This window comes from Orcinus orca, chromosome 9 (assembly GCF_937001465.1).
Source record: "Orcinus orca chromosome 9, mOrcOrc1.1, whole genome shotgun sequence".
NCBI classification, from domain to species: Eukaryota; Metazoa; Chordata; class Mammalia; order Artiodactyla; family Delphinidae; genus Orcinus; species Orcinus orca.
Window position 1 is genome coordinate 18,198,420 of NC_064567.1, and position 26,985 is coordinate 18,225,404.

General features: G+C 43.2%; 1 protein-coding gene across 1 annotated transcript; it reads right to left on the minus strand.

The window, feature by feature from the left end:
- Positions 1 to 26,985, minus strand: LOC101271027 (aldo-keto reductase family 1 member B10). Its single transcript, XM_049715004.1, is given in 9 exon segments — positions 1 to 195; positions 10,515 to 10,599; positions 11,378 to 11,445; positions 12,105 to 12,243; positions 12,494 to 12,702; positions 13,488 to 13,535; positions 13,537 to 13,635; positions 16,685 to 16,783; positions 26,917 to 26,985. Coding segments are annotated over 9 exon segments (1,011 nt in total).

The following is a 26,985-nucleotide window of genomic DNA, read 5'->3' on the forward strand; positions in this document are numbered from 1 at the left end:
TCATAGAAGCAATTCTAAGCCTTCTCCACTCGCTGAAGTCCCTTTCTGCATTTCAGCTCCTCGACCACAGCAGATGACCTCACATCCTCCTTTGTCTGGAGGACTGGGACCATCCATCCAGTCCTCCTCTGCAGGCCCTCTCCACTGTAGACAGAGCACAGGACCTACAGAGTCCTCCATGGTACACTTCTTGAGCTGAATGGGAAAGACATCAGAAATTTCATCCTTTTCAAGGCAAAGTAAGAAAACAGCTAGCCTACATCTCATCTCAGAATCAACTTACTACTCTGAATGATATGTTACTCTCTTAGTCAGCTCGGGCTGACAAAATAACACAGCCTGGGTGGCTTAATCAATAGACATTTATCCTCACAGTTCTGGAGGCCGGGAAGTCCAAGGTCAAGGTGCCAGACAATTCGGTTCCTGGTGAACATCTTCCTGGTTTGTAGACAGCCACCTTCTCCTTACGTTCTTACGTGGTTTTTCCTTGGGTACATACAGAGCGAGAAAGAGATCTCTCTCTCTCTCTTCTCTTCTTATAAGGCCACCAATCCCATCATGAGTGCTTCACCTTCATGATCTAATCTAACTCCTGTGGCCTCATCTACAAATACCATCACACTGGGGATTAGGGTCTCAGCATATGAATTTGGGGTACACAAATATTTAGTCCAGAACAGTTACAAATGTTGATGGCTGGAGTGTTTCCTAACTTAGGACTGGGGTGACAGCTCTTAAAAATCTCATCTGCAAAGATAGTGCTTTCAAACTTTTCATTGAAAAATTCACAAACTAACATAAAATCTATTCTGTCCAATTTTAATTGACCTTGTTCTTCCTGTGCAATGATTTCTGATTCATTTATTCAGTCATTCAATTAGTAAATACTTAACTGACTTGAGCCAAGACTCCTAACTACTACGTACTGCCAAATACAGACATGTGATGATGAAGCACATTTGTGGCAGATAAAGAATATTTAACAAGAAGAATCATTCATCCAGAATTTGTCAGACTCCCCCTTCAGCACTGTGGAAAGAGAATCCACTCACTGGCCCGCAGGCATAGGCCAGTGTGCTCAGCTGGGTGCTCAGTCAAGAGGTAAGTGCCTCAGGATAAAGTTTTTATTATAATCTCTCCCGATATTCAAGTAGTTTTCAAAGGCTTTCTATTTAATGAAAAGATAATGTGTGACTAGCATATATATGTATGTTCTAGACTGCATGATGGGTACCTCTCTCAGAACAGTCACTTAGAATCCTGCCCCATTTATCTGTTTGTTATGAACTAGATTATTATGGATTATCCCAACTCAGGTCACTCCTGAGTAAACTAACAAAGATGAACTTTTAAATTTGCAACACTGTAGACTAGACCTTGGCTTCAAAATGACCTCACCAATGCGCTGGCTGGCATCCTCGAAGGTTCAGCTTGATCCTTCTTGTCTCTTAAAGCTATCAGTACTAAATTAAAGACACGTCCCATTTAAACTGTATTAATTGAATTTAATTAATTAATTTACTCTTTTGATTTAATATTAAAAATTAATTTATGAGATAATAAATGTATTAAGAAATTAAATTATTAAAATTAATTCATTTGTTTATTTTTTGAATTTTTGAATTTTATTTTATTTATTTATTTTTATACAGCAGGTTCTTATTAGTTATCCATTTTATACATATTAGTGTATATATGTCAATCCTAATCTCCCAGTTCATCCCACCACCACCACCACCCTGCCACTTTCCCCCCTTGGTGTCCATACGTTTGTTCTCTACATCTCTGTCTCAATTTCTGCCCTGCAAGCCAGTTCATCTGTACCATTCTTCTAGGTTCCACATATATGCGTTAATATACGATATTTGTTTTTCTCTTTCTGACTTACTTCACTCTGTATGACAGTCTCTAGATCCATCTATGTCTCTACAAATGACCCAGTTTCATTCCTTTTTATGGCTGAGTATATTCCATTGTATATATGTACCACATCTTCTTTATCCATTCGTCTGTCAATCTTCTTTTTGTGTGTGTGTGTGTGTGTGTGTGTGTTTTGTGTGTGTGGTTTTTTTGGTCAATCTTCTTTATCTATTCATCTGTATCAATTAATTGGTGATATTTACCCAAAACAACTGGGTATAACATAGGACTATAACAGCTATATCAAATATTTGGAGGGCTTTCACAGCATTACCAAGTCCAAACTCGTACTGCTCGCTGCATGACGAGCCAATAAATTGAGAGACAAATTTCTGGAGCAAGAAATAGCGACTTTATTTGGAATGCCAGTAGACTGAGAAGATGGTGGATTAATGTCCCAAAGAACTGTCTTACCCAGGTTTGGATGCTAGTTTCTTTTATAGAACAAAGAGGGGGAGGTGAAGAGGTAAAGTAAAAAAGGCAATAAGTTGTTGCAGATATTTCCTGGTTCTGGCCAGACTCCAGAGGGGGTTATGTTAATTTCTTCTTTCCTGCAGCGATTCACAGGTGGGCCTGGTCAGGATGTTTCCTGTGAGCTAAACAAAGGTGGGGTTTTTTTGGTTTTTGTTTTTGTGGTACGCAGGTCTCTCACTGTTGTGGCCTCTCCCGCCCCGGAGCACAGGCTCTGGACGCGCAGGCCCAGCGGCCATGGCTCACGGGCCCAGCCGCTCTGCGGCACGTGGGATCTTCCCGGACTGGGTCACGAACCCGCGCCCCCTGCATCGGCAGGCGGACTCCCAACCACTGCGCCACCAGGGAAGCCTTAAACGAAGGTATTTTAACTTAATGCTCATTGCATGGGAGGCAGGGTTCCCAGAGATAGGCCATTATGCATATTTTAGGCTATAGGCAACATCCCTTTAGTGATTAACTTGTAGCAAAAGCAATAGAATACAAAGGTTAAAGTAAAAGAAACAGATCCAATATGGAGTCAGATTTGTTCTTGCTTATTACACAAGGATCAGGATGCTGTGTGGTCACAGCATACAGAATTGAGATCTATAGGTGGAAGATATAGGAAGGCACATTTTACCTCAGCATAAGAAAGACCTGTCTCAACACAAGATTTTTCTGAATACTAGTTGGCAGAAGTGAATTCCCGGCCACTAGAGAAGGCTGGGCGTTAGCCAGACTGTGATGTTTGAAGACCTGGAAGACCTTCAGTGCCTCTAAGGCCCCACCAGCATTGATAGCCTGTGAGTCTAGCCTGGCTGGTACCAGGTGAATCTCTTAAATCAGCCCTATCATTTCTGCCACAGCCCAAAATGCACAGCTGCCCTTTAGCCTTGGAGCTCCCTCAGCTGCTGGCTCTGGCCTACCTCATACACAGAAGCAGGGCATAACTCCAGGGAGACAAACCTATTTGTTCAGCAGAGCTTGTAGAGCATGCAGCTGTGAATGTGCCACTTATCCACTGGTAGATTTGCAAGCAGAAGAAGAGCAAAGAGTGTTTTGCTCACCATCCAGTTCTACGAATATGAACCCACTGCAGTGGCTGACCAACAGTGCATCCCTTACTTCAGACAGAAGAGACTAAGGCGATAACAGGGTGAAGAACTCTGTGCTCCAGACATAGGAAATGAAGATGATAACAGGATGCTCTGTACTTCTGACGAGCAGGCCCCTTAGATAGTTAGATGTATTATATCTCAGGAAGAACTTTAATGAATCCAGCTTCTTGCATTTTCCCATACATTGTAAAGCACTAAAATCATTGACTTGAGTTACCTGTTCTTCATGACTAGCAGCAATCTTTTACCAAGATGCATACTTGACTGCGCATATTCCCCAGCACCCCCCCCAAAAAAAATCATATATGAGCTAGCCTTCCCCCCTACCTCTTCGGAGTACTTTCTCAGAGCTACCAAGAGGCCATAGTCTCCTGGGCTATAGTCCTCAGTAAGAATATGAATATAACTTAACTCACAACCCTCACATTGTGCGGGTTTTTTTTCAGTTCACAGATTCATACTGGATGATGTTACACGGTTGATAGTTAGGATGAAGCAAATATTTAAATCCTTGTCTGGGTGCTTGGCTTCCAGCTTACAGGTAGAAATGAAATAAGTTACGGAACATTAGTACACAACAGTTACAGCAGTATTTTCTGCTTTTGAATATCACCTGTTGGTTTAGAAATAAACCAAGCAAATCTGAAAGAAGCTGCACATCTGAAGTTCTGAAATCAGAGAAGAAAGAAGTAGAGGGATGTATTTTCCTGAGATCATTCTTTTTCCTCTGAAATCCCAAGCAGAAATTAAGGAATTAGTTCAGGAGTTCAAGGGCCCTTAGGACTAGCTGGTTTCACATTTTTGCCAGGAAGTGGGAAGTGTGGGGTCCAAGAAGAGCTACGTCATCTGAGAGGCAGGCAGAAGACAGGGAGCTTTATTTTGGCACATGTGCAATTATTAATACTTTTGGAAGAGTTGTAGGTTCTAACTTCAATCTACTAACCTGTTTCTGGACTTATAAGAAAATACTCGGTATCTGATTTACTCTGAAGAGTATATTTGGGTGATGTGTGTGTTGCTTTATTACAATAACTAACATCAGGAAAAAGAGGTTGTGAAAAGAAAGAATGAGCTGGGGCTTGTGGATAATTTGATTTTCAGAGGCCTGCCACCTCTGACTCCGCTGCCCTTGCCTTGCTGGGAGAGAGAGCGACAGCCTTGGATCAGAAGGCCAAAGCCCCAGATCCAAAGACAGGGTGAGGAGGATGCATATGCAAAGTCATGGTGTGGGGAACTTGGCCAACCATGTAACAATTGATAAGATTGTATTGATGTTTGGACGTGGTAGTGCAAAGTGCAGAGAAACAATACACATAGAAGGCAGTGGGGCTGCTCAAAAAGTGGAACCTCACGACCTTGTTTCTGGTCATGTCTAGAGACTAAGGTCACCAAGACAATAAAAAAGAAAAGGCTGATTTTTTTTAAAAAACAGAAACTAAAAAGTAGTCCTATGTATTTATTGCGTGCTGAATTCTAGGAGAAATATGTAAAAAAAAAATCAGTAAATATTAATTCCTTTTAAAATTAAAAAAAAAACTATTTAAAACCCTGCATATTGCTATATAAAGGAGTGGCCTGGGACCTTGACAAAACCCTTGGCATTTCTGTGTACTTTGAAAAACATTAATTACATTCTTAATATGCTGTAGAAAGGAATACTCTATTTTTCCATCCCTTTGAGCTTCAGCTTTGCCATTTTGATACATGACCACTGATTTTGTCGAACAGCTCTCCTGATGGGATGGTTTGATGTTTCCTCATGTTTATATTCAAGTTATACAACTTTGGCAGGGATATCAGAGATGTGATGCTAGCTTCTTCTTATTGCCTCCTAGCAGGTGATACATAATTTCAATTTGTCCTATTACTGATAATGTTAAACTGATCACTTGATTAAGGTGGGGTGGTAGGCAGAATTTTAGGATGGCCCTATGACCTTGGCCCATGGTGTTGCTGCCATGATTTTGCTTAGTTATATGGCAAAAGGAAGATTATCTGTGGGCCTAGTCTAATCACATCAGCCCTTACAAAGCAGAGTTTTCTCTGGCTGGTAGCAAAAGGGGAAGTCAGAGAAATGCAAGGTGTGACTGGGATTCAACTCCAGGGAGGTCTACCTTGTTGAGTTGGAGAAAACCTGTGGCAAATAACTGTGATTGGCCTCCAGGATCTGAGAGCAGCCCCCAGCTGACAGCCACAGGGAAATGGGGACCTCAGTCCTACAGCAACAAGGAACAGAACTCTGCCAACAACCTGAATGAGTTTGAAGGAAAATTCTTCCCCAAAGCCTCCTGATGAAATTCCAGCCTGGCCAACACCTTGATTTCAGTCTTGGGAGACCCTGAGCGCAGAACCTAGTTGGATCTGACTTACAGAGCTGTGAAATCGTAAGTGGATGTTGTTTCAAGCCATTTGTGATGATTTGTTACACAGCAGTAGAAAACTAATACCAGAGGTATCTGCCACCTTTCTCCACCGTAAACAAACTCTTTCCCCTTAGTAACTGTTTTAGACAGCTTGGGCTGCTATAACAAGTTACCATGGGCTAGAGGTAGCTTAAACAACAGGAATGTATTTCTCACAGTTCTGGAGGCTGCAAAGGCCAAGATCAAGGTGCCAGCAGATCTGGCACTTCCTGATTTGCAGATGGCCATCTTCTCATTGTATCTTCATATGGCAGCGAGCAGAGAGAGAGAGAGAGAGAGAGAGGCCGGGGGAAGGGAGATCTCCTGTGTCTTCTTATAAGGGCACTAATCCCATTCATGAGGGTTCTACCCTCATGACCTAAACCCCTCCCCAAAATCGTACCTCCTAATACCATCACATTAGGAGTTAGAATTTCAACCTGTGAATTCCGTAACAAACATTTAATCCATAACAGTAATTAATATAATTTATGATTAGTTGTAGAGTCCTTCATAGAATCACTTCAGCATAGGTAGGTAGGTAGGCACCATGGGTTGTAACAGTTAAGAGACCTGGTTTCAGTTTTCTCATCTGAAACATCAGAATAAAAATAAAAATAAACAGACAAAAATTCCTGCTCTCATAGAGCTTACATTCTATTAGGTAGAAACAGAACAAGCAAGCAAGCAAACAACAAATAAATAAAACACATAATATGTTAGGTAAATACATGCTATGGAAAAAAGGAAAACAGAGAGGAGAAAGAGGGAGCCCCAGAGAAGATGGATTAATCTTAAATAGGGTGGGGAAAGAAGGGCTTCCTGAGAAGATGATAAATGAGCAAAGACCTGAAGACTATGAGGCAGAGAATCACTCACACTATCTGAGGGTAGATAAAGCATCCCAAGCATTGAGAATAACCCGGGCAAAGGCCCTAGGCCACAAACACAGCGGTAACCTCCAACCACCTATCAGTGCATAACTTTTAAACAATGGTCATAGTCTTCTCCTTGGTCTTTCCATCTCTCCCTAACTGACGTGGGGCCTGACCATTTTGAACCAACAAAAGTGCTGAAAGGCAGCACTTCCCTGGAGTTGCTGGGAAAACATTTACCCTACTGACAACAAATGAGAAAAAAACAAACTGGATAGAATTTTAAATACAATGTAATCACATTCTACCCTGTAGTACACTCAGGGTGTTTGTTTTCTAAAGTTGAAAGACCAACTGAATGAAAATGACTTCAAGTAAAAATGTTTCTTTAATTTGACTTTCCCCATAGGTGTGTGAAATAACTGATTGAGTTGGATCCTTGTTATTTTTTTTTAATGCTTAAAAAATGTTTAATGTTTACATCTCTGACTGTAAACATGAATTTCCTATTTTAGAAAATACGAAAATTATGTAAGAGAATAACAAACATGAAATTCACTGGTTACCACATAGAAAAAAAAACCTGCTTACATGTTTATTTTGCTAGATAGATTTTTCTTTTATTTTAAGCTTTATTGATTTGATAATGTAGATAGCTTGTTATAATTTGCATTTTTGGTTACTAGTATGAATAACTTTTCATGTTGTTTATTGGCCAATTTTCATTCACCAACTTTTCTTTTGAAAAATCTTAGATTTTTCTTACTGATTTGAATAAGCTTGTTTGATTGTAAGAAAATTACTCATCTATTTTCTGTCACATTCATGGCAAATGGTTTTTTCCAAGATTCTTTACAGCCTATTATTTTTGCATGGTTTTTACGTTCAGTTTTATGTTTCACTCTTATACTCATGTGTACTCAATATTAAAGCAAAAAAAATGCTTATTTCCAACAATGTTCACTGATGAGGGTCCTTTCAAATTTTACTGGAAATTATTTTCTACAGGAGCCTCTCTCTAATCTGTACCCCTTTTAACTCTATAATGTATAGCAAAATCTCACGATAATGCAATAAGTAGGGTACAAAATTCTAGTCATGTAAAATGCAATTATTGCAAGTTAATGAATGACTAAAGCAGGCCTGAGAGGTTGGGCATTATGGGGTCTTATTGAGAAAGTCAAATCCCTCCAGGTCCCAGTTGGAGTTTGGTACCATCTGGCTGGCATTTACCAGATCTGACTTAAATACTAATGGGTCCAGTCTAGTCCTGAGACTCCCTGGGACTTGTAGGACAGCAGCAGTGATTCCCAGATTTCCAGTTAGCTGGTACCCATCTTTCCAGCTCAATCCAAAAATACCGGGGGAGAGACATACCTGGAACACATGAGGACCCACTCCCTGGTCCCCTACTTCCCATGACAAGCTGCCTTCCTTTTCCACACCCCGCCTCACCATCCTCCCCTCCCCATCACTCCCCAACCTCTCTCCCCGTAAGAAAAGGCAAGTTCACTACATAATCACGTAATCATAGAATAGAAAGAGTTAATTTAACACACACCTGTAGTGTATACCTTAGACTGGATTCAGGTTTAGCTGATGACTAGTGTGGCTTTATTCCCAGCAATCCAAAATCAGTGAACAAATTTTAGGATGGATTCATTATCTTGGTTAGAATTGTGAGATTGAAGGGTCTGAGGCCTGCAAAGTTCTCATTACTCGAGATGTAAACGTGAAAAGTGAAGTCAGGAAAAACTAGGAAGTTGTTTTTTAAAATATTTCTCTGTATCAGCATTTTAATTCACCTCTGTTTGGTTAAATTCAAGTGAAACAAAAAACGTCATATAACTTATTAATAGGAACCTAATCTTTTTATCCTATACCTAAGCTTTTTAATTAAGGAAATCATAATCATAATCACATGAAGGAAAATTTTTCTTTAATTTTAAAAAACACCCAAAACAATCTCATAGATTATTTATGGGTATATAAATAAATAGCAAAAATATAAAAATGTGGATGGGAAGTGTGACACCATACTCTGTCATTTACAAGGCCCATGAGGTAGAAACAAAATGATGAACTGAGACCCCCAGGCTTGCCTTTCAGAGTGCCAGGGAAACCGCAGATATGGAAATAATTTGCTCACAGCCCCTTCTGCTGATGCCCCAGATGATTGATAGTGACCAAGAATGACAGGGCCCAGGGTCTCTCCTAGGAACTACTGGCTCCACTGATATTTCCCACAAGGAGCCCTGGGTAAAAATGACTGTGGGAAATAAGCTTGTTGATTTTTGATTGATACCGGACCTACTTTCTCTGTGCTAAACTCTAAACTGGCCAAAGCCTCCTCAGAGATAGTGACTGTCTCCAAAACCTCTCCAAAAGCCCTTTTGGAAGCCACTGGAGCGTCAGATAGGAGAGACTTATTTGAAGCAGTTTCCCTGTACATGCCTGAGTGTCCAATGCCTGTGCTGGGATGAGACCTCTTGAGTAAACTAAATGCAAGAGTCGCTTTCTCCTAAGAAAGGATGGACATTAAGGTGCCACCAGAACAAACTTGCTCGCTTCAAGCAACATTACTATAGCTAGGAAAGACTGAATTTCCTGAAGAGATCCTGCAGAAGGTAAGATGGGATGTTTGGGCAGATAGGAGGCCAAGAAGAGCAAAGATGGTAACACCTGTACAGGTGAAACTCCATCCAGGGTCTAAGATCCCGAACTTAAAACAATAGCCCTTAAGGGAACATGCCAGAAAGGGAATCCAGCCAGTGATATCTGCCTTCCTTGAACATAACCTCATCTGCCTCTGCCAGTCACCATACAACACTCCCATCCTACCAGTCCAGAAGCCGGGGACCCACGAATACCACTTTGTACAGGACCTGAGAGCAATAAATCAGATAGCTGAGGACATTCATCTGGTGGTAGCCAACCCCTATACCTTACAACTTTATCCTGGGATTTCTGCTGGCCCTATGGTTTGGGACCTACAAGGCACCTTTTATTGCACACCCTTAAGTCCCAAATCTCAGGATTTTTTGCTTTTGAATGGGATGACCCAGAGACCAAATTGAAACAGCAGTTTTGCTGGATCATGCTTCCCCCCGGGATTCAAGAACGCCCCCACCATTTTCAGGAAAGCCCTAGCCAAAGAGCTAATGGACCTACAGTTATACGAAGGAACCTTACTTCAGTATGTAGATGACGTTTTGATTGCCAGAGAAACCAAAGATCTCCCAAGAGCCTTTGAAACTTGGTTCAGCCACTTACAACCTGGGTGGCCTTGAGCAAGTTCCTTGGCCTCCCCATTCCTGCATTTCATCTTCTGTAAAATGTGAGTAAGAGTATCTACCTCCAAGGGGTGCTTGCAGGATTCAGTGAGTAACACATACAAAAAGCATTCCGAATAGTGCTGGCACGGGGTAAATTCTCCATGCATGTTGGTTATTATTATTCTTTATCCTTTTAAATCTTCATATCCTCAAGATAGCAGAGTCCCCGTGATCAGATCAGAGGTACAGCTGTGCTCAGACCTGACAGGACCTCACCGGCTGCTCCCCCAGCCCATCCTTAGTCATTCATCTCAGCTCTGAGGTCAGCTCCCTGGCCTGAGAGATTGCAAGGTGCTGGGAAGGGGGAAAAGCCCACAGAAAACTCAGGGACAGCATGAGAGGCCTGGTGAGGGAATCTCTCCCGTCGCCTCCTCCACTGAGAAAACCAGGGCCAACCAGCTGGAACCTTACCTGAAAGTTCTCAGCGATGCGTGCTGGCATCACAGACTTGGGAATTACGACCACGTTCCTCCGGATATGGAACCGGACCAGAACCCGTGCAGAAGGGGACGTGGTGTTTCCACTTATCTACAAGGACTGCTCCCTCTACTTTTTTTCAGAAAAATAAAACATCTCTGCCACTCACTGTATCTTTAGTACAACAGCTAGTATTGACTGAGCACTTTATATAACTATCAGAAGCTTGTCAGTCCTCTGCCAGTATCTCCCTTAATCCTCACAACAACTCCATAACCTTCCTTTTTTATTTTATTTATTTATTATTATTATTATTATTTTGCGGTACGCGGGCCTCTCACTGTTGTGGCCTCTCCCGTTGCGGAGCACAGGCTCCGGACGCGCAGGCTCAGCGGCCATGGCTCACGGGCCCAGCCGCTCTGCGGCATGTGGGATCTTCCCAGACCGGGGCACAAACCTGTGTCCCCTGCATCGGCAAGTGGACTCTCAACCACTGCACCACCAGGGAGGCCCTCATAACCTTCCTTTTTTAAAAATAAGGAAAGTGGCTTGGGACAGTGTTTGGGGTCATGAGGCTGATAAGTAGTGGAACTGGGATCTGAACCCAGATCTTTTGGCTGTATAGCCATGCTCTTCTTCCTGGACAACAGGACTCAACAGAAGCCGTTAGATGCCATCCTTGTTTCAGTGATAACCATGGGATTTCCTGAGTTCCAAACAAACAGGCTTTCAAGGAAGGGCCTCAGTGGGCTTCCTTTCCTGTTTTTTTCGCCTTCAAGGAGTTAAATGAAGACAGCACAAGGAATAAAACACAAGACTGATCTGCTGGACGGAAAAGAAACTATATACCTTGTACCTGGGCTGTGGATTTTTTGTGCTTTGCAGCAATCTCCTTAATCCTGGGATCCTCCAGTAGGGACGAGTCCTAGATTAAGGACCCTTGGCCCTAGAGGGAGAAAGATGGCTGGTGTGAATAATCACCATGGCTACCATATGTAAATAAATATTACTCCAGCGATGGTCCCAAGGCTGATCATCAGTCTTCTCCATGTGGGAGACAAGGCAGCAGGATTTGAAAGCTTCATGTCTTACCCATGGGCTTTGAAGTGTCAGTAATTTTGCAAAGGTTGATCCAGTGCTGGGTGGCTGAACTGGAGTAATTCCAGAGGGTCAGGCATGTTGCTGTTTTTTGTAAAGTTACCATATTTTCCCCACTGTTTGAGTATGCCAGGCACATTGCATTACATGTATTTTTCTTTCTGATGGCTTTTTAAAAAATATATATCTTTATTGGAGTATAATTTTTTGGAGCATTATTTTTTCCAATAATCTTTATTGGAGTATAATTTTATACTCTTTATTGGTGTATAGTGTTGTGTTAGTTTCTGCTGTACAACAAAGTGAATCAGCTATATGTATACATATATCCCTATATCCCCTCCCTCTTGAGCCTCCCTCCCACCCTCCCTATCCCACCCCTCTAGGTCATCACAAAACATTGAGCTGATCTCCCTGTGCTAAGCAACAGCTTCCCACTAGCCATCTGATGGCTTTTCTTAAAGAATGTCAAGAGAAAGATCAAATGCCTCGCCCAGGTCTATCTGGAGAGCCCAGAGGGCTGTAAGCCATGACAGTGATGCCCTTAGACTGGCAGTACTGGATCAGTTTCTCCTGCCTGAGGTATAGGTGACACTCAATCTGTAAAGGGGAACAATCCTCATCACTAGGAAAGTGCACCTGCTTTTTGAGCTGCTCATAGGGAGTTCTACACACAATAAAAGACTGTCAAGCAGAAGCCAAACACTGCCCACTGCTAGCCTGGCTAAACCAGACTCCAAGAGCCGTCTCACATGACCAACGAAGTACCTGATGACTGACCTTCAAATGAGACTCAGTGCAAAGCACTGAACTTGCCTCCAAATGTTTAAGAAGTAATAGCGCAGGACCCTTACCCTTTACTAAACAGAATTTACCTGGTAAGCACTGGTTTGTATTTCAGTCTGGGTTTGTTCAAGAGCCTCTCGATCTGGAAGTGGTTGAAGCTGGAGATCCCAATGTTTTTCACCAGCCCCTTGTCCACCAGTTCCTCCATGGCCTGTGCTTTGGGCAGTGCTAGAGGGACCCCAGGGATCCTGGCTTGGCTTAGTCCTCTCTGGGACAGGAGTACCTGGTACAGGATCCACTGTCGTAAGGATTAACCAAAGTGTGAAGAGGAATTTTCCATTCAGCCCATGGAGAGAGAGGAAAGCAGGAGGAAAGCCTTTTCAATAACATTTTGTAACTTGCCTTTTACTAGACTGAACTAAAATGAAATTCATATATGACAATAAAAAACGCTCCCACCATTTTCCAAAATACCTGCTGGCTGAGAACGTCTGGGCCACAACCATTGAGACCACAGTGCTGAAAGGTGGAGCTTTAGGGCTTCCCTGGTGGCACAGTGGTAGAGAGTCCACCTGCCGATGCAGGGGACACGGGTTCGTGCCCCAGTCTGGGAAGATCCCACATACCGTGGAGCGGCTGGGCCCGTGAGCCATAGCCACTGAGGCTGCACGTCCAGAGCCTGTTCTCCGCAACGGCAGAGGCCACAACAGTGAAAGGCCCGCGCACCGCAAAAAAAAAAAAAAAAAAAAAAAAAAGGTGGAGCTTCAGGATCCATTTCTGACTGCAGCCTTAGCTTTTAACTGCCACGGGGCAGATGGAGCCCACTGATGGGGAACGGGGATGCTAAGGGCACTGCCATGGCTCAATGGAGCCATCCCCACAAAGGGAAAACCCAGTCGAGATGGGTAAGGTAGGAGGAGCGTCTCTGCACACCAATACTGAGCTAGAGTGTGGATGTTTGTATCCAGGGATGTTATAAAGGCAGCGGGGGAAATGACCAGAGTACTTAGAGCAAAGGCTGGCAGAGTTCCGGGTGCTGACCAAATCCAATACTCTGCCTGCCTTGAAGTGCAGTCCTCCCACCTCCTGCTTCACAACCTTCTCTCAGATCTTCTCTTGGATGGCTTCCCCCCACCTCATGCTCATTCTCGTAGGCATAAGCACAGTCCAAGTGGCGACATCCTATGTCAGTGGCCACTTTCACAGCCTCTCTGACTTTGCCTGGGGTAGACTGGAAGGAAAAAGAAAAGACCATCATAGACTCTTATCCCCAGACCACCTTCAACAGGCTCTCCTATACAGCCCAGCTTCTCCAAACCAAGGTTTACCTGGGGTCCCCTTTTCCAGGGGACACCTGGGAAGAAAACATGCTTTGGAAAACTTTTCAAAAGAGAAGGAAGGAAAGTGAATTAACTTTATGATTATAGCCTCATGTCGTATCCTAGCTCAAGCCCACTCCCTTCTAATCCAGGTTCACCCTCCAGCCGGGAGCTGTCTCCAGGTGTGTGGAAGACACTGCAACCTCTTTCTAATGACCAGGCTGAAGACTGGATTTTGAAGTAACTCAAAGGAATCTTCAGAGAGAGAAAATGGTCATTACTGCATAAATCCAGGCTCATCGCATACTAGGTGTGTGGCCTGAGCAGATTACTTAACTTCTCTAAACCTAGTCTACAAAATGGGAATAATAACAATAGCACCTGCCTCATGAGGTCACTGTGTTAAGGGCCACAATGAATGTCAAGTTTGCAGCACAGCACTGGGCACACACCTAAGAGTCAATGGATGCAAGGCATTATATAGCTGTTGTTTCAGAAAAAGGAGAAATAGAAATCCTTGTAAGAATGGGGTTTATTCCTCCCCCCGACCCCCGCAAGGCAAGAAAGAAAGAGAGGAAGAGAGGAAGAAAGAGAGAAAGGAAGAAAGGAAGGAAGAAAAAGAAAGAAAGGAAGGAAGGAAGAAAAGAAAGAGAAAGGAGGGAGGGGAGGAAGGAAGGGAGGGAGGAAGGGCATTAAAAATACCACATTCTGTCTAATCTAGCAAAGGCAAACTGAAAAACACTTCATACTGATCTTTCACAAAATCTTTTTCAAACCTCTTCTTTCATCATGAAATAATAAACGCATTCAGAAGCATCCCTGGGCACTTCCCTGGTGGTCCAGTGGTTAAGAATCCACCTACCAATGCAGGGGATGTGAGTTCCGTCCCTGGTTGGGGAATTAAGATCCCACATGCTGTGGGGCAGGTAAGCCCAAGCACTCTAGAGCCCACGCTCCAGAACCAAGAGCCCACGCACCACGACCTGCACGCCCCAACTAAGACCCAAAGCAGCCAGATTAATACATAAAAATAAAAGAAAGAAGCATCCCTGGATGCCCCTCCCAATCACTACACCCTACTTGACCTTCACTGGTAAACACATAAGCCTTAAAAATTACATCATCCCTACACCTTGAAAATGTTTCACTTCATAATCCTTACATCTAATTCTGAAATTCTGAACATAATTTTTTGGGTAAACTTTTTATTTATTTATTCCAATGAAAAATCATTTATTAGAGTAGATCCAGTATTGCTTTGTAGGGCTAGAAGAAGCAATATTGACGAAGCATAGTTGAACCTAGTAATCCAACTTTTGTCTTTTAAAAAGTAATTATTGTACAAAAATAAAGACCAAAAGTATATGGTATCTTTGATGAATACTTAGTATCAAATACTTGGCATCACATTGATTATATCTTTATACAATACTGCTTTGAGTGCTATATTCTTTTTTTTTCCAATTTTATTTTTTTATACAGCAGTTTCTTATTATCCATTTTATACATATTAGTGTATATATGTCAATCCCAATCTCCCAGTTTATCTAGCTTTATATTTTTTCAGATTAGTGGGGGTTTTTAAATAAATTTATTTATTTATTCTTCTATTTTTGGCCGTGTTGGGTCTTCCTCGCTGTGCGCCGGCTTTCTCTAGTTGCCGCGAGCTGAAGCTACTCTTGATTGCGGTGCGTGGGCTTCTCACTGCGGTGATTTACGGGCTCTAGGCGCGCGGGCTTCCGTAGTTGTGGCTCACGGGCTCTAGAGCGCAGGCTCAGTAGTTGTGGCGCACGGGCTTAATTACTCTGTGGCATGTGGGACCAGGGCTCAAACCCATGCCCCCTGCATTGGCAGGCGGGTTCTTAACCACTGCGTCACCAGGGAAGTCCCCTTTTTGGGTAAATTTAGACGAGGTGAGCAGATTCACTGGAGATGTGGAAGTAATTATTTGTCACATCTGTGTCAAAGTCAAAGCTCTGATTTGGAGAAAAGCAGCCCTGTTCAAGCAAGAGAAGCTGGGATGAATCAAGCTGGAATTAATCTTGCTCGCCCAGATTATCCGAGAGAGCTTCCTGAGAATGACGCAGTCCTGGGACGAGGAGGGAGCCTACCTTCTAACCCAGGAGAGGAGATGAGAAAACCAGGTGCAGAGAAGGACGGAGTCAGAGGAGAAAGACTCAACAGAGGGACAAGAGGGAAGAAGGTAAGTAGAGAACTGGAACCAGTTAGGATGGCGCCATCACAGACGGAAGTGAGAGCGAAGGCAGTTAGAAAGTGATGGGAAGACATTTTAAGCCTATCATAAGAGAGGCTCCGCAGTCTGCTTCCCTGAGCACTCGGAGTGCCTTTCTGGGTTCTGCCAGCTCACTCTAGCAACACCTGGGGAACCCGAGCTCCCCGACTCCCAGCCCAGGCGCCTCTCTCTCTGGGACCACCCTCCCTGTGGTCACAGCCTTCTCAGACTCTACTATGCTCTGGAGATCGTTAAAGAGCAGGTTCCAACTCAGTAGGCTGGGGTGGGGTCTCAGCTTCTGATTCTCAACACTCTCCCAGGGACTGCTGATGCTGCCTGGGCAGCCTCCTGAGCCCTCCCAGCCCCTCCTCCCAACCCCCCAGGCCACAGCAGCCAACCCAGGGCCCTCTAAGTGTCCCAGAGCCAGGGGGAGTTGAGAGGGAACGGCTGCTGAGAGAGAAAGTGCCCAGGAAAGCAAGTGTGTTTTTGAGTCCCCAAACTGCTTAAAACTTGATACTTGCTAGCAAAGCTCTCACCACTGCTGGAAAAAGCCAGTCTTGGAGCTTTGCAGCCTGAATCAGCCCTGAGAAAGCAAAGCAACCTCGGTCCTGCCTCCAGGGCCCAACATTTACCTCTCCAAACCCTTGCCTCTGAGCTTTCCCTACTGACAGGAGAAAATGTCCAAAGCCCCTCGAGGGAAGTAGGTGTCCAAATCCTTGCATACATACCTTCCAGGTGCCCAGGCCCAAGTTGGCCTTAGTACTGAGCTCCACAAGGGTGGCCACGGTGAGTGCAAAATGGTCGTGAGTGAGCCGATTCGTTGTCTTCTGCCCCGCTTAATGGTGCTGACTCTGGCTGCAGAGGGAGGAGCTAGAGGCTGGGGGTGGGCAGACATTTTCAACCCTGGAGAGAACAGGAAAGCCCTTTCAGCCTTTTGTAATATTGATTCATGTGAATGAACTTCACATATTGCAACCTTGTGTCCAGTTCTCCCTGATTCAAAATGCATGGATTATTTTATGAGAGTGACACTTAGAGATTTTATCCATTTTTCTTTTCTTTTGCTAGTTTAATAAATGGAAAATAAAAAAGGTGCATGTATTTTAATCTGTTCCTATCTAATTGCTCAACAGTTGCAAATTTTTTCCCTCAGAACATGGAAGTTACAGAAGTGTAAGAATATGTTTATCTGTTAACCACCTGGACAGGATGCTAACACTCTTCGTATATTTATTTAGTGATTCTTGTCACTTCCTTAAAGAAAAAAAGCTTTGTGATAATAAAATGATATATGCTCATTATAGTAAAACTAGCAAATGTAGATTATAAGCAAGGAAATATTAATCATCTATATTCTCACCACTCATGATACCATTACAAGAGTGCTGTTTCTGTGCATATATATACAGGGAAAAGGGGAAGGGGCTACGTGCTGAGGCTTGTGGGATGTGTGGTCAGCTCGTGGACATTCTTCTGATAGGTTGGTGGTGAGGAAGTCGGGAGTCAACATCATCAACCTTATTGGTTCCAACTGGTCTGGGGTCTCCATGCTTGTGAGCAGCATACAGTTAACTTCTTATACTTGATGGGGGTTTCAATATCTGGAATAGAGCTTGAAGGACATGGCTCAGAACATTATCTATAGCCCTTGCGGAGGAACTAAAGGTCCTTGACTTTGTTAAATGGTTAAACTATTATTATTTTTTCTTGCTTGACTATTTTCCTTTCTGCATTTTCTCACTTCTCTGATTAAATTTATTCTTTGCCTAAGTTCTTCTACTGACAAGGGACAGGCAGAGGACTTGTGGGGAGGTCAGTTCCAAGAAGGCCCCATAGAGTCCTGCTCAGTTACACATATAGTTTTAAACTTAGGACCACAAAATACACTTTTCTATACATTCATAAATGCTCTTCTTAAAATTGTTTTTACATCAACCATTTTTAGTTGTTGTAAAAAATTCTGTTTTATGGTTATAAGGTACTCAATCATTCTCCCTATTCTTAGACATTTAGTTTATTTCTAGTTTGTTTCTATTATAAATAATATTTCAAGGAATAGCATTGTGAGTAAAGCATTGGACACATTTTGATTAATTTTAGGCTTGTTCTCCAGAAGCAGGATTATGTGGTCAAGGGAAATTTGTTTTAGTTTATCATGTGAAATGTGGTTCAAAATTGAGAGGTTTTTTTTTGTATTACCATTTATAGAATAACACACCTTACTGTTTGTGATGTTTCAGTAATTATTTACAACTTTCATTTTTTAATATTATGTTCTTTGTAAAATATAAAAAGAAAAATCAGTGGAGAATGAAGAATAGATTAAGTAAGAAAATAAAACCCATCCATAGTCCCACATTTAGAGGTGATTATTGTTAATATCTTCAGGCATCTGTGGATACCCTATTGAGTTGGGACATCCTAAAGCAGAGGAGAACTGTGCCTCGTTTCCCGGGGTGAGGCTGTGGGGAAGACACCAAGCCTAGGATGGAATCTCCTGGTTCCCAAAGCTGTTGGATCGCCACGACCACAGGAGGTGTCCAGGTGAGTGGGCCTGAGGTAGTCTCAGGGTGTCCCATTGGGAGAACAGCCGGGTTACTGACGTCCACTGGCAAAGTTGGCTGAAAGGAAGTGTAACCGAGCAAGTGGGGCTGTTACCCTGTGTGACAGCAAGACCAAAAGAGGCAAAGGTCTTTTGCAGAAGGAGAAAGGCTTTATTGCAGGGCAGCCCAGTGAGGAGACAGAAGGCATAGCTCAGCTCTGTCTCCCCAGTGGGCTTTTGAGTGGGGTATTTATCGTGGAAGTAGGGAGTAAGACAGGGAGGGGGCTCGGAAACGATTGGTGGAAAGTTAAGAGGAAGTTTCAGGAGTCCTCTGTGCAGGTGTGAATGTCCTTCATGAGTGGCATGTGCAATATCGGAAGAGTTCCATACGTTACGCTTGGTAGATTTTCGGCATATGATGTCCAAAGTTCGTGATCAATCATTCTAGTCCCTCAGTGTGCCTGTGTGATGCTCAGTGGCAGGGGCTGTTAGTGTTTCCATACCTGGTTTCCCTGGTACTCTGCAAGACAAGCTTGGGGGTCTCTGTTAATTATTTTGTTGCTACCTTACAGGCCTTGGGTGTGTAAGTTACAGGGTAAGGTTTCTGAAGGAGCGTGAGCCCCTGAACATCTCAAGGTTGAGACTGTGAAAGTTGTGACGTGTACAAGTTCATCCTGCATATTATATTCAGGGGAGCTGGATGGAGGTTATAGAGTGGGCTGTATGGCTAGGGCTTGATGGAGATAAGGACATCTTGGATGACTGCACAAAGGGATGGATGGTCACACCTAAGCACCAGAGAGATGAGTCGCATCTCAGGGGAAGCCAGTGTATAGATGGTGATCCACACCAGGTACCGTTCCCACTCTGTGGGATTTTGCAAGTCTCCCCTAAACCCTGCTGATACCTACAGAGAAGGAATCCTAAATGTAGTAGATTTTAATCCTGAAATACAAGGAAATCAAAGTAAAGACCTTGACCTAAAGGAGAAAGCCAGTGTCAGCTGGAGGTGTAACACAGAAAATTTTCAGACGTGGATATAATCATCCAGAAGCAGTTGCTTGCAGCCCATTTTTTAGCTCATGCCCTCAAAAATTAATTTCAAACTCATTTATAAAGAAAAAGTAAGTTTTAGTTCCGTGACGAACCGAGGAATATCTGCTTCAGAATTGATCTCACAGGAAGAATGACCCAGGCACAAGTCTTACCTAGTTTAAAACAAACAAGCAAAAAAAAGCCTTCATTGTCAGGTGAGGAGAGAGGTGATTCTGATTATGGTTTGCTATTATTGTTATTACTGTTAACAGGCCTGTGCTACATAATATTACATGTATTTGCTCATTTATTCTTCCAGTAGCCTCATGAGGTAGATACGTTTCTTATCTCCATTTCATAGATGAGGAACTGACACATCGAGATGTTAAGTAATTTGTTCAAGGTGAATGGTGGAGCTGGGATTTGAATACAGATTATTGGGCTCTAGAGCCATTTATTTGTTTGTTTATAGTTAGGCGCTGTGCTAAGTGCCACACACATTCTCCAATTCAATTGTCACCGTGCTATAATGTAGATGTGATTATTAATCCCATTTTATACCAAGGAGAAAACAGAATTAAAGAGGTACAAGGTCAACTGGAAAAGCCAAGATGCAAACGGGCCTTCAGAGTCCAGAGGCTCCACTACTAACTCTTGTGCTATTCTGCTACCCTCACACCCCAACCCCTGTATTCCACTTATTGCTACCCCTGTAAACAAATACCAAAGAAGGAGAGAGACTGTAGCATCTGGTGGGGGATGGCACTGGGGATTCTCGGGGACACTGATAACTAGTGGAGGTGGCTGACACGCCCAGAAATGGTGCCAACGCCTGCAGGCTTTACACACTCATTGGACGGAGTGGTGGTTCCTGGCAGACGGCAGATGACGAGAAGGGCATTCTCTGCTGTATTAGTTATCTGCTGCTGCATGATAACTTATCCCCAAACCTAATGGTTTAAACCAACAAACATCTATTTTCTCATAGTTTGTGCGGGTTGATGACTTACAATGATCCATGACCAGCAACCCAGACGTCCAAACTGATCAAGCACGTATTCAACTTTGTAATTAAGGAAAAATGAGTCATCGAGAACATAAGAGAAAACATATTTGGGGAAAAGATTGCCAGAACAGGAGAAGGCTCTCTTCATTTCTGCTTCCCAGAAAACCATGTTCTCATGAGAAGGGATCCTCAGGCATGGGGTTCCCAATAGTGTAGGAGGAAACCAACTGTATTGGATTCCTGAGCTTTTGTCTTTGTTTCCATAAAAAATACACATTTCTAAATATCAGTTTATGTTTTCTCATTCGTGTGTTTCTGGGGGGTCAGGTGCATGAACTGACCTCATGGAATATGAACATCATTGTTTCATACGAAGTCCTCTTTGTGTGTTGGATTTACATATTTATCCTGTTTTATTTCTATTGCTCATGCAGGACATCATGCTAACATATTTGGTCAATGCTTTCATAATGCTTATTGGTATGAAGTGTGCCTGTGTTTGGAGTTTATATAAACAGTGTTGTGTTATGCACATTTAGTCCACATACTCCACACGGTGCTCCGCCCTGTGCATTCAACACGTTGTGCCTGCAAACTCCATCTTTATCCAGGTAAAGACACGCTTTCTTCTCAAGGAGGAAGACAGCCCAAATGGTAGACAATCCCCTGAGAAAGTCTGTCAGGCAAGGGAGAAACCAGATAGAAGAGGAACCACCCTGGAGAAGGAGAGAAGGAGAGGAGGGATGCGGTCAGCATGATGCCGAGTGCTTTTGTGCAATTTTCCCATTTAACATCCAAAGTAACTTTACTGAGTAGACACCATTATCCACCTCCTATGATAGAGGAGGGGGCTCAGAGAGGTTAGGTAAACCGTTCAGCTCAGTCAGTTTATCTGAGGGGACAGTTTGTCACCTTAAAAGTCACACAATTAATAAGTAAAAGATCTTTGCTATAGACCCAGATTAGGCTTTTTCTAGAGCAGTGTTTCTCGACCTTAGCTGTACAGTAGCATCACCTGGAAGCTTCTAACTGCAGACGCCTGTGACCTCCCACCTACACGCGCCCACACTCACACAAGACATTCAGATTTAACTGGACTCAGGTAGAGCCCAGACACTGCCTTTTTTTTTTTTTTTTTTTTTTTGCCTTAAGTATTAATAGATATTTGGTTGAAGTTTAACATACCCTTCAAGACGAGTGCTCAGGACCTGGGCATAGGCTGATGAATCTCACACAGTGAATGCTCCCACGTAACCACACCCACAGCAAGGGGCCTGGGGTTGTTCTTGAAGAAGCCTGGGCAAACAGCCTACTGGAAAAAAAGTAAAAAGCAAATTAGAAACTGCATGAGTGGGAGTAGAATGACACAGACACAGAAGCCCCTCACGCCACCTCCCCAGACCCTCAAGGACAACCATTCTCTGGACTTCTAACACCATAGAGCAGTCGTGCCTCGTTTTGAACTTTACTTACATGTTTCAGTGGAACCGTACGTTGTGCATTCTTGTGTGTCTGGCCCCTTTCATTGAAAAGTATGCTTGTGAGAGTCATCCATGTTGCTGGATGAAGTTGTAGTTTGTTTATTCCTATTGTTGTGTCGTATTCCACTCTATGACATCTTGTTCCACGATTGATAAGCATTAGGATTTTTCCAGTTTGGGGATATTATGAAGTAGTGATGCTTTAAACAGTCTTGTATATATCTTTTGGTGAATATTTCTGGTGGATATTTACATGGGATTGGAATTGCTAAGTCTGAGGGTAAAACACTGGCATTGTAAAAAGCTCCCTGGGGGATCCTAAGGTGCCCCAAAAATGGAGAAACCCTTCTCTCCACTAGAGATTATACCTTGAGCACCATGAAGGTACAGTAAGTTCCCTACATACGAACCTTCAAGCTGTGAACTTTCAAAGATGCAAACGTGGAGCTTACTAATGAAGACCTGATGGAACTGGAGGCCCAGAGAAAGGATGAAGAGAGACAAGAGAAAGAAGTAACTGAAGAACCGAAGAGATTCACAACGCAGGAAATGGCAAGGGGATTTTCTTTATTTGAGGAGGCACTGTTAGTTTCTGAGGCATAGCACCCGAACATAGAACAGTACACGAAGGTTGCAGCAGCTGTTTAGAATGCAATGCGGTGCTACTGTGTTGTCCATGGTGAGAAAAAAACAGCTACTACCCAGACATCACTGGATCGTTTTTTCAAGAGGGTAGATAGAATTGAATCCAGCAAGGAACCAGAACCTGTGCCATCCACGTCAGGCGTGAGTGAAATTGCAGCTTGCCCTCTGTCTCCTATTGCTGACGATCCTTCAGCTCTGCCATCTCCCCCCTCCTCTCCCTCCTCCAGTCAGTAACTCTTCTTGCCTGTTCACTCGATGCCAGCCCGTGTGCCAGCTGTTATACTGTACTACTGTACTTTTCAAGGTACTGTACTGGAAGATTAACAATGTTTTCTTTATTTTTTGTGTTTGTTTTTGTGTATTATTTGGGTGAAAAGTATTATAAACCTATTACAGTACAGTACTGTATAGCCGATTGTGTTAGTTGGGTGCCTAGGCTAACTTAGTTAGACTTACGAACAAATTGGACTTACAAACGCGCTCTCTGAATGGAACTTCTTAGTATGTTGGGGACTTACTGTATTTCTTACAATACGATCTACCAGTCACTGGCACCTAAACCAACTCAAATTCTTGTTAAAAATGAAGATTCCTGCATCCACTGAACCAAAATGGGGAGGGGGGATGTGGTCCTTGGGAATCTACCTTTTTAACAACCCCCCAGGTGATTCTTACACACATCTAAGCTGGAGAACCACTGTATTATATCATATTGCAAAGAAGTCAGATCAGACCCAGTAGTATTTCTCGACCCAAGATCTTTTGAAACTGATGAAAATGCAGCAACTAAATGGAATGATGGTTTTAATTGCCTTCAGTGAGGATTTATGGGTAAGACCTACTCCTCTCAGGCATTGTTAATTTTGAAAGTTTGCTACAAGAATGGAGATAGGGCTTCCCTGGTGGCGCAGTGGTTGAGAGTCCACCTGCCGATGCAGGGGACACGGGTTCGTGCCCTGGTCCGGGAAGATCCCACATGCCGCGGAGCGGCTGGGCCTGTGAGCCATGGCTGCTGAGCCTGTGTGTCCAGAGCCTGTGCTCCGCAACGGGAGAGGCCACAACAGTGAGAGGCCCGAGTACCGCAAAACAAACAAACAAACAAAAGAATGGAGATAAAAACGTTTATAAACTTTTGTCGCTCATGAAAGCACTCTTTGGTTGGATTGCTTATCTCTGGGGCTGATAAAATAGGCTTCATTTACTCACATAAAATGAGAGGCATGAGATGGGTCTAAGTCAAGGCCGTAGCAATCTTATCTGTGATGGACAAAGAACACACGCAGGTTTTCTGCCAGGAATGATTTCGCGCGCGCGTGTGTGTGTGTGTGTGTCTGTGTGTGTGTGTCTGTGTGTGTGTGTCTGTGTGTGTGTGTGTAACACAAACAACCACCAGAAGTGCTTTCCAGGCCTGTTTAGTCTCTACCCAGCCAGAGAGGAGTTTTTCCCTCTGGCATCCCCACACCCTGAGAACAGGACTCTTCTGTCTCAGCTGGTCTCTGCTTCCAGGAATCCAGCTCCCACCTGGAGGTTCCTTTGTAATTGGTACTTAATGCCTTAGTTCCTCCTATCCTACACAGAAAATACTGTAGCTTCCCAACCAGCCCCATTCTACTCCCACTCATGCAGTTTCTAATTTGCTTTTTACTTTTTTTCCAGTAGGCTGTTTGCCCAGGCTTCTTCAAGAACAACCCCAGGCCCCTTCTTTTCTTAACATCCCAGCTCTGTGTGAAGGTCTTAGCTCATTTCCAGCTGAGCCCCAGCCATAGAGCAGGCCCACACCCAAATTCACTGGGTATTATGTTTCACGCCCACACAGCAAGGACCTTAGTATAACATTTGTGGGCCCTGGACACTTGTGCGTTTATGAGCCCCTTCTCCCATCATATATTTTAAAGTATATTTTATGACTGAGGTGGTATAAAGCCTGGATTTATGGTTATATTGGGCTGGCCGAAAAGTTCGTTCGGGTTTTTCTGTAACATCTTAAGGGAAGATGTTACAGAAAAACCCAGCCCAATATATGTACTATTATGTTCATGTTTTCCTCCTGAGTTTTAAAGAAATTAAAACATCTTTGTGGGTCCCTAAAAAATATCATGGGCCCTAGACCCTGTGCCTGCTGGGCCTCATGGATATGTGGGCCCTGCACATAGCCCGTTTCAAGATGGGACAGCCTCATCCTTTTCTTATGACATTTTTTTTTCATTAATAGGGTTCATTTTGGGGGGAAGTTTTAGGTTTACAGAAATTATCCATACATTATTATTAACTAAAGTCCATAGTTTATATTAAGGTTCACTCTTTACGTTGTACGTTCTATGGGTTTTGACAAATATATTAACGACACGTGTCCATCATTAAAATACCATACAAAGTATTTTCACTGCCCTAAAATTCCTCTGTGCTCTGCCCATTCATCCCTACCCCTTTCCCCTCCAACCCCTGACAATCACTGATCTCTTTACTATCTCCATAGTTTTACCTCTTCCATAATGTCATATGGTAGGAATCATACAGTGTGCAGCCTTTTCAGGTTGGCTACTTTCACTTAGAAATACTCATTTAAGTTTCCTCCATGTCTTTTCATGGCTTGATAGCTCATTTTTTTCTTTGCCAGTATCCATCGTATGGGTATATCACAATTTGCTTACCCATTCACCTATTGAAGGACATCTTGGTTGCTTCCAAGTTTTGGCAATTCTGAATAAAGCTGCTGTAAACATTCATGTGCAGGTTTTTGTGTGGACATAAGTTTTCAGCCCATTTGGGCAAATACCAAGGAGCAAAATTGTTGGGTCATATGGAAATAGTATGCTCGGTTTTATTCTTATGATATTTTTTTTCCTGAAACCTTGCATTTACTTCTTACACACCCAGCGCACCTGTCCAAGGTATCAAAACACCCGCTGTGATTTTCTCTGAAAAGTGTGTGCTTGCTCCCACAATGAGAAGGCTTTCCCTTCAGCCCCAGCATTCCTTTTCGACTCCATCCTGCTGACAAGTCCATGGGGCTTCTAACTATATGGCCTCTTTATTGCTGTCTGGGGGATGCTATTTCACTGATGAAAACAGGGGAGAAACAAGATCTAAAGGGCCCATTTCTGTTCATATCATATTGCAAAGAAGTCAGATCAGACCCAGTAGTATTTCTCGACCCAAGATCTTTTGAAACTGATGAAAATGCAGCAACTAAATGGAATGATGGGCCCATCTAAAGGGCCCATTTCTGTTCAGTCAGGTTTTTGCTAACAGACCTGAATTAAGTTTCAGAGCCCTAGATCACATAGAAGTGCAATAGAAATTTCTATTTGTTCATGGTAAGGCAACAAAGTCAGTACAACTGGAAGTTGGAAAGGTGGACTTCTTTTGTGTAAAAGGATCTCAGCTAGAGGAGAGAGAGAGAAAGGGAGGGAGGGAGGAAGGAAGGAAGGAGGGGAGAAAGGGACTCTTCTTGCCTTGTGATTGTTTCCACTGTGAAATGGGGTCTAGAAGAGGAGAGGGGAATAGCAGTGCATCAGTGCCGAAGGTTGCAATTCCAGGCTTAGTTGCGAGATGGCCAAATCGTGATCTAAGTCAGCTGTGACTAGTTGGGTAGGCAGCAATACAGAGGACATGACAGAGACTCATGGCACGGCACAGCATAGATTTCAGCCAGTAGGTAGGGGGGTCTTCTGTCTTTGTGTTCTCACTTGTTTGTGAGTTGGCTTTGATTGACTCTTGAAGTGAACATTAACCTCTAGACTGTGGATTATGACATAGCTCATTGGAGTCAATTGGCATGATATTTGCACCTATGAACGGAAAATCTTCAGACTCCATTAATGTTTGTTAAATTATCTACTTCAATATCAGGTAACATATGCATGTCTCATAAACCCACTGTGGCCACTGGGTTTTAGTAAAATCTCGTGAATCCACGTAGGGGCATCTTACCATCCCAGCACATAATGATGACATGGCAATGCAAGTATTATTGAATTAGTAAATTCTTTGTGACTCACAGAATACAGAAAGGTGTGTGATCCCTCCTAATATTTCTTCTAGAACCACTTAAACTGTGAGCCAGTGAGAAGGGAGATCTTTATTGGACAGCTGGGGTTAGGAAGGTGTATCAGCTGTTTCTTCGTCAAATATGAGCTCGTTATAACAACAGCCATTTATTTGCTCATGATTTTGTGGGTTGGCAACTTGGGCTGAAATCCGTCAGCAATCCCGTCTCTGCTCCACGTGGTGTCAACTGGGCTCACTCACGTGTTCAGCTTCATTTGGCTGCGGGCTGCCAGCGATGACGGCCGAGACCCCCCTCCACACATCCGTCAT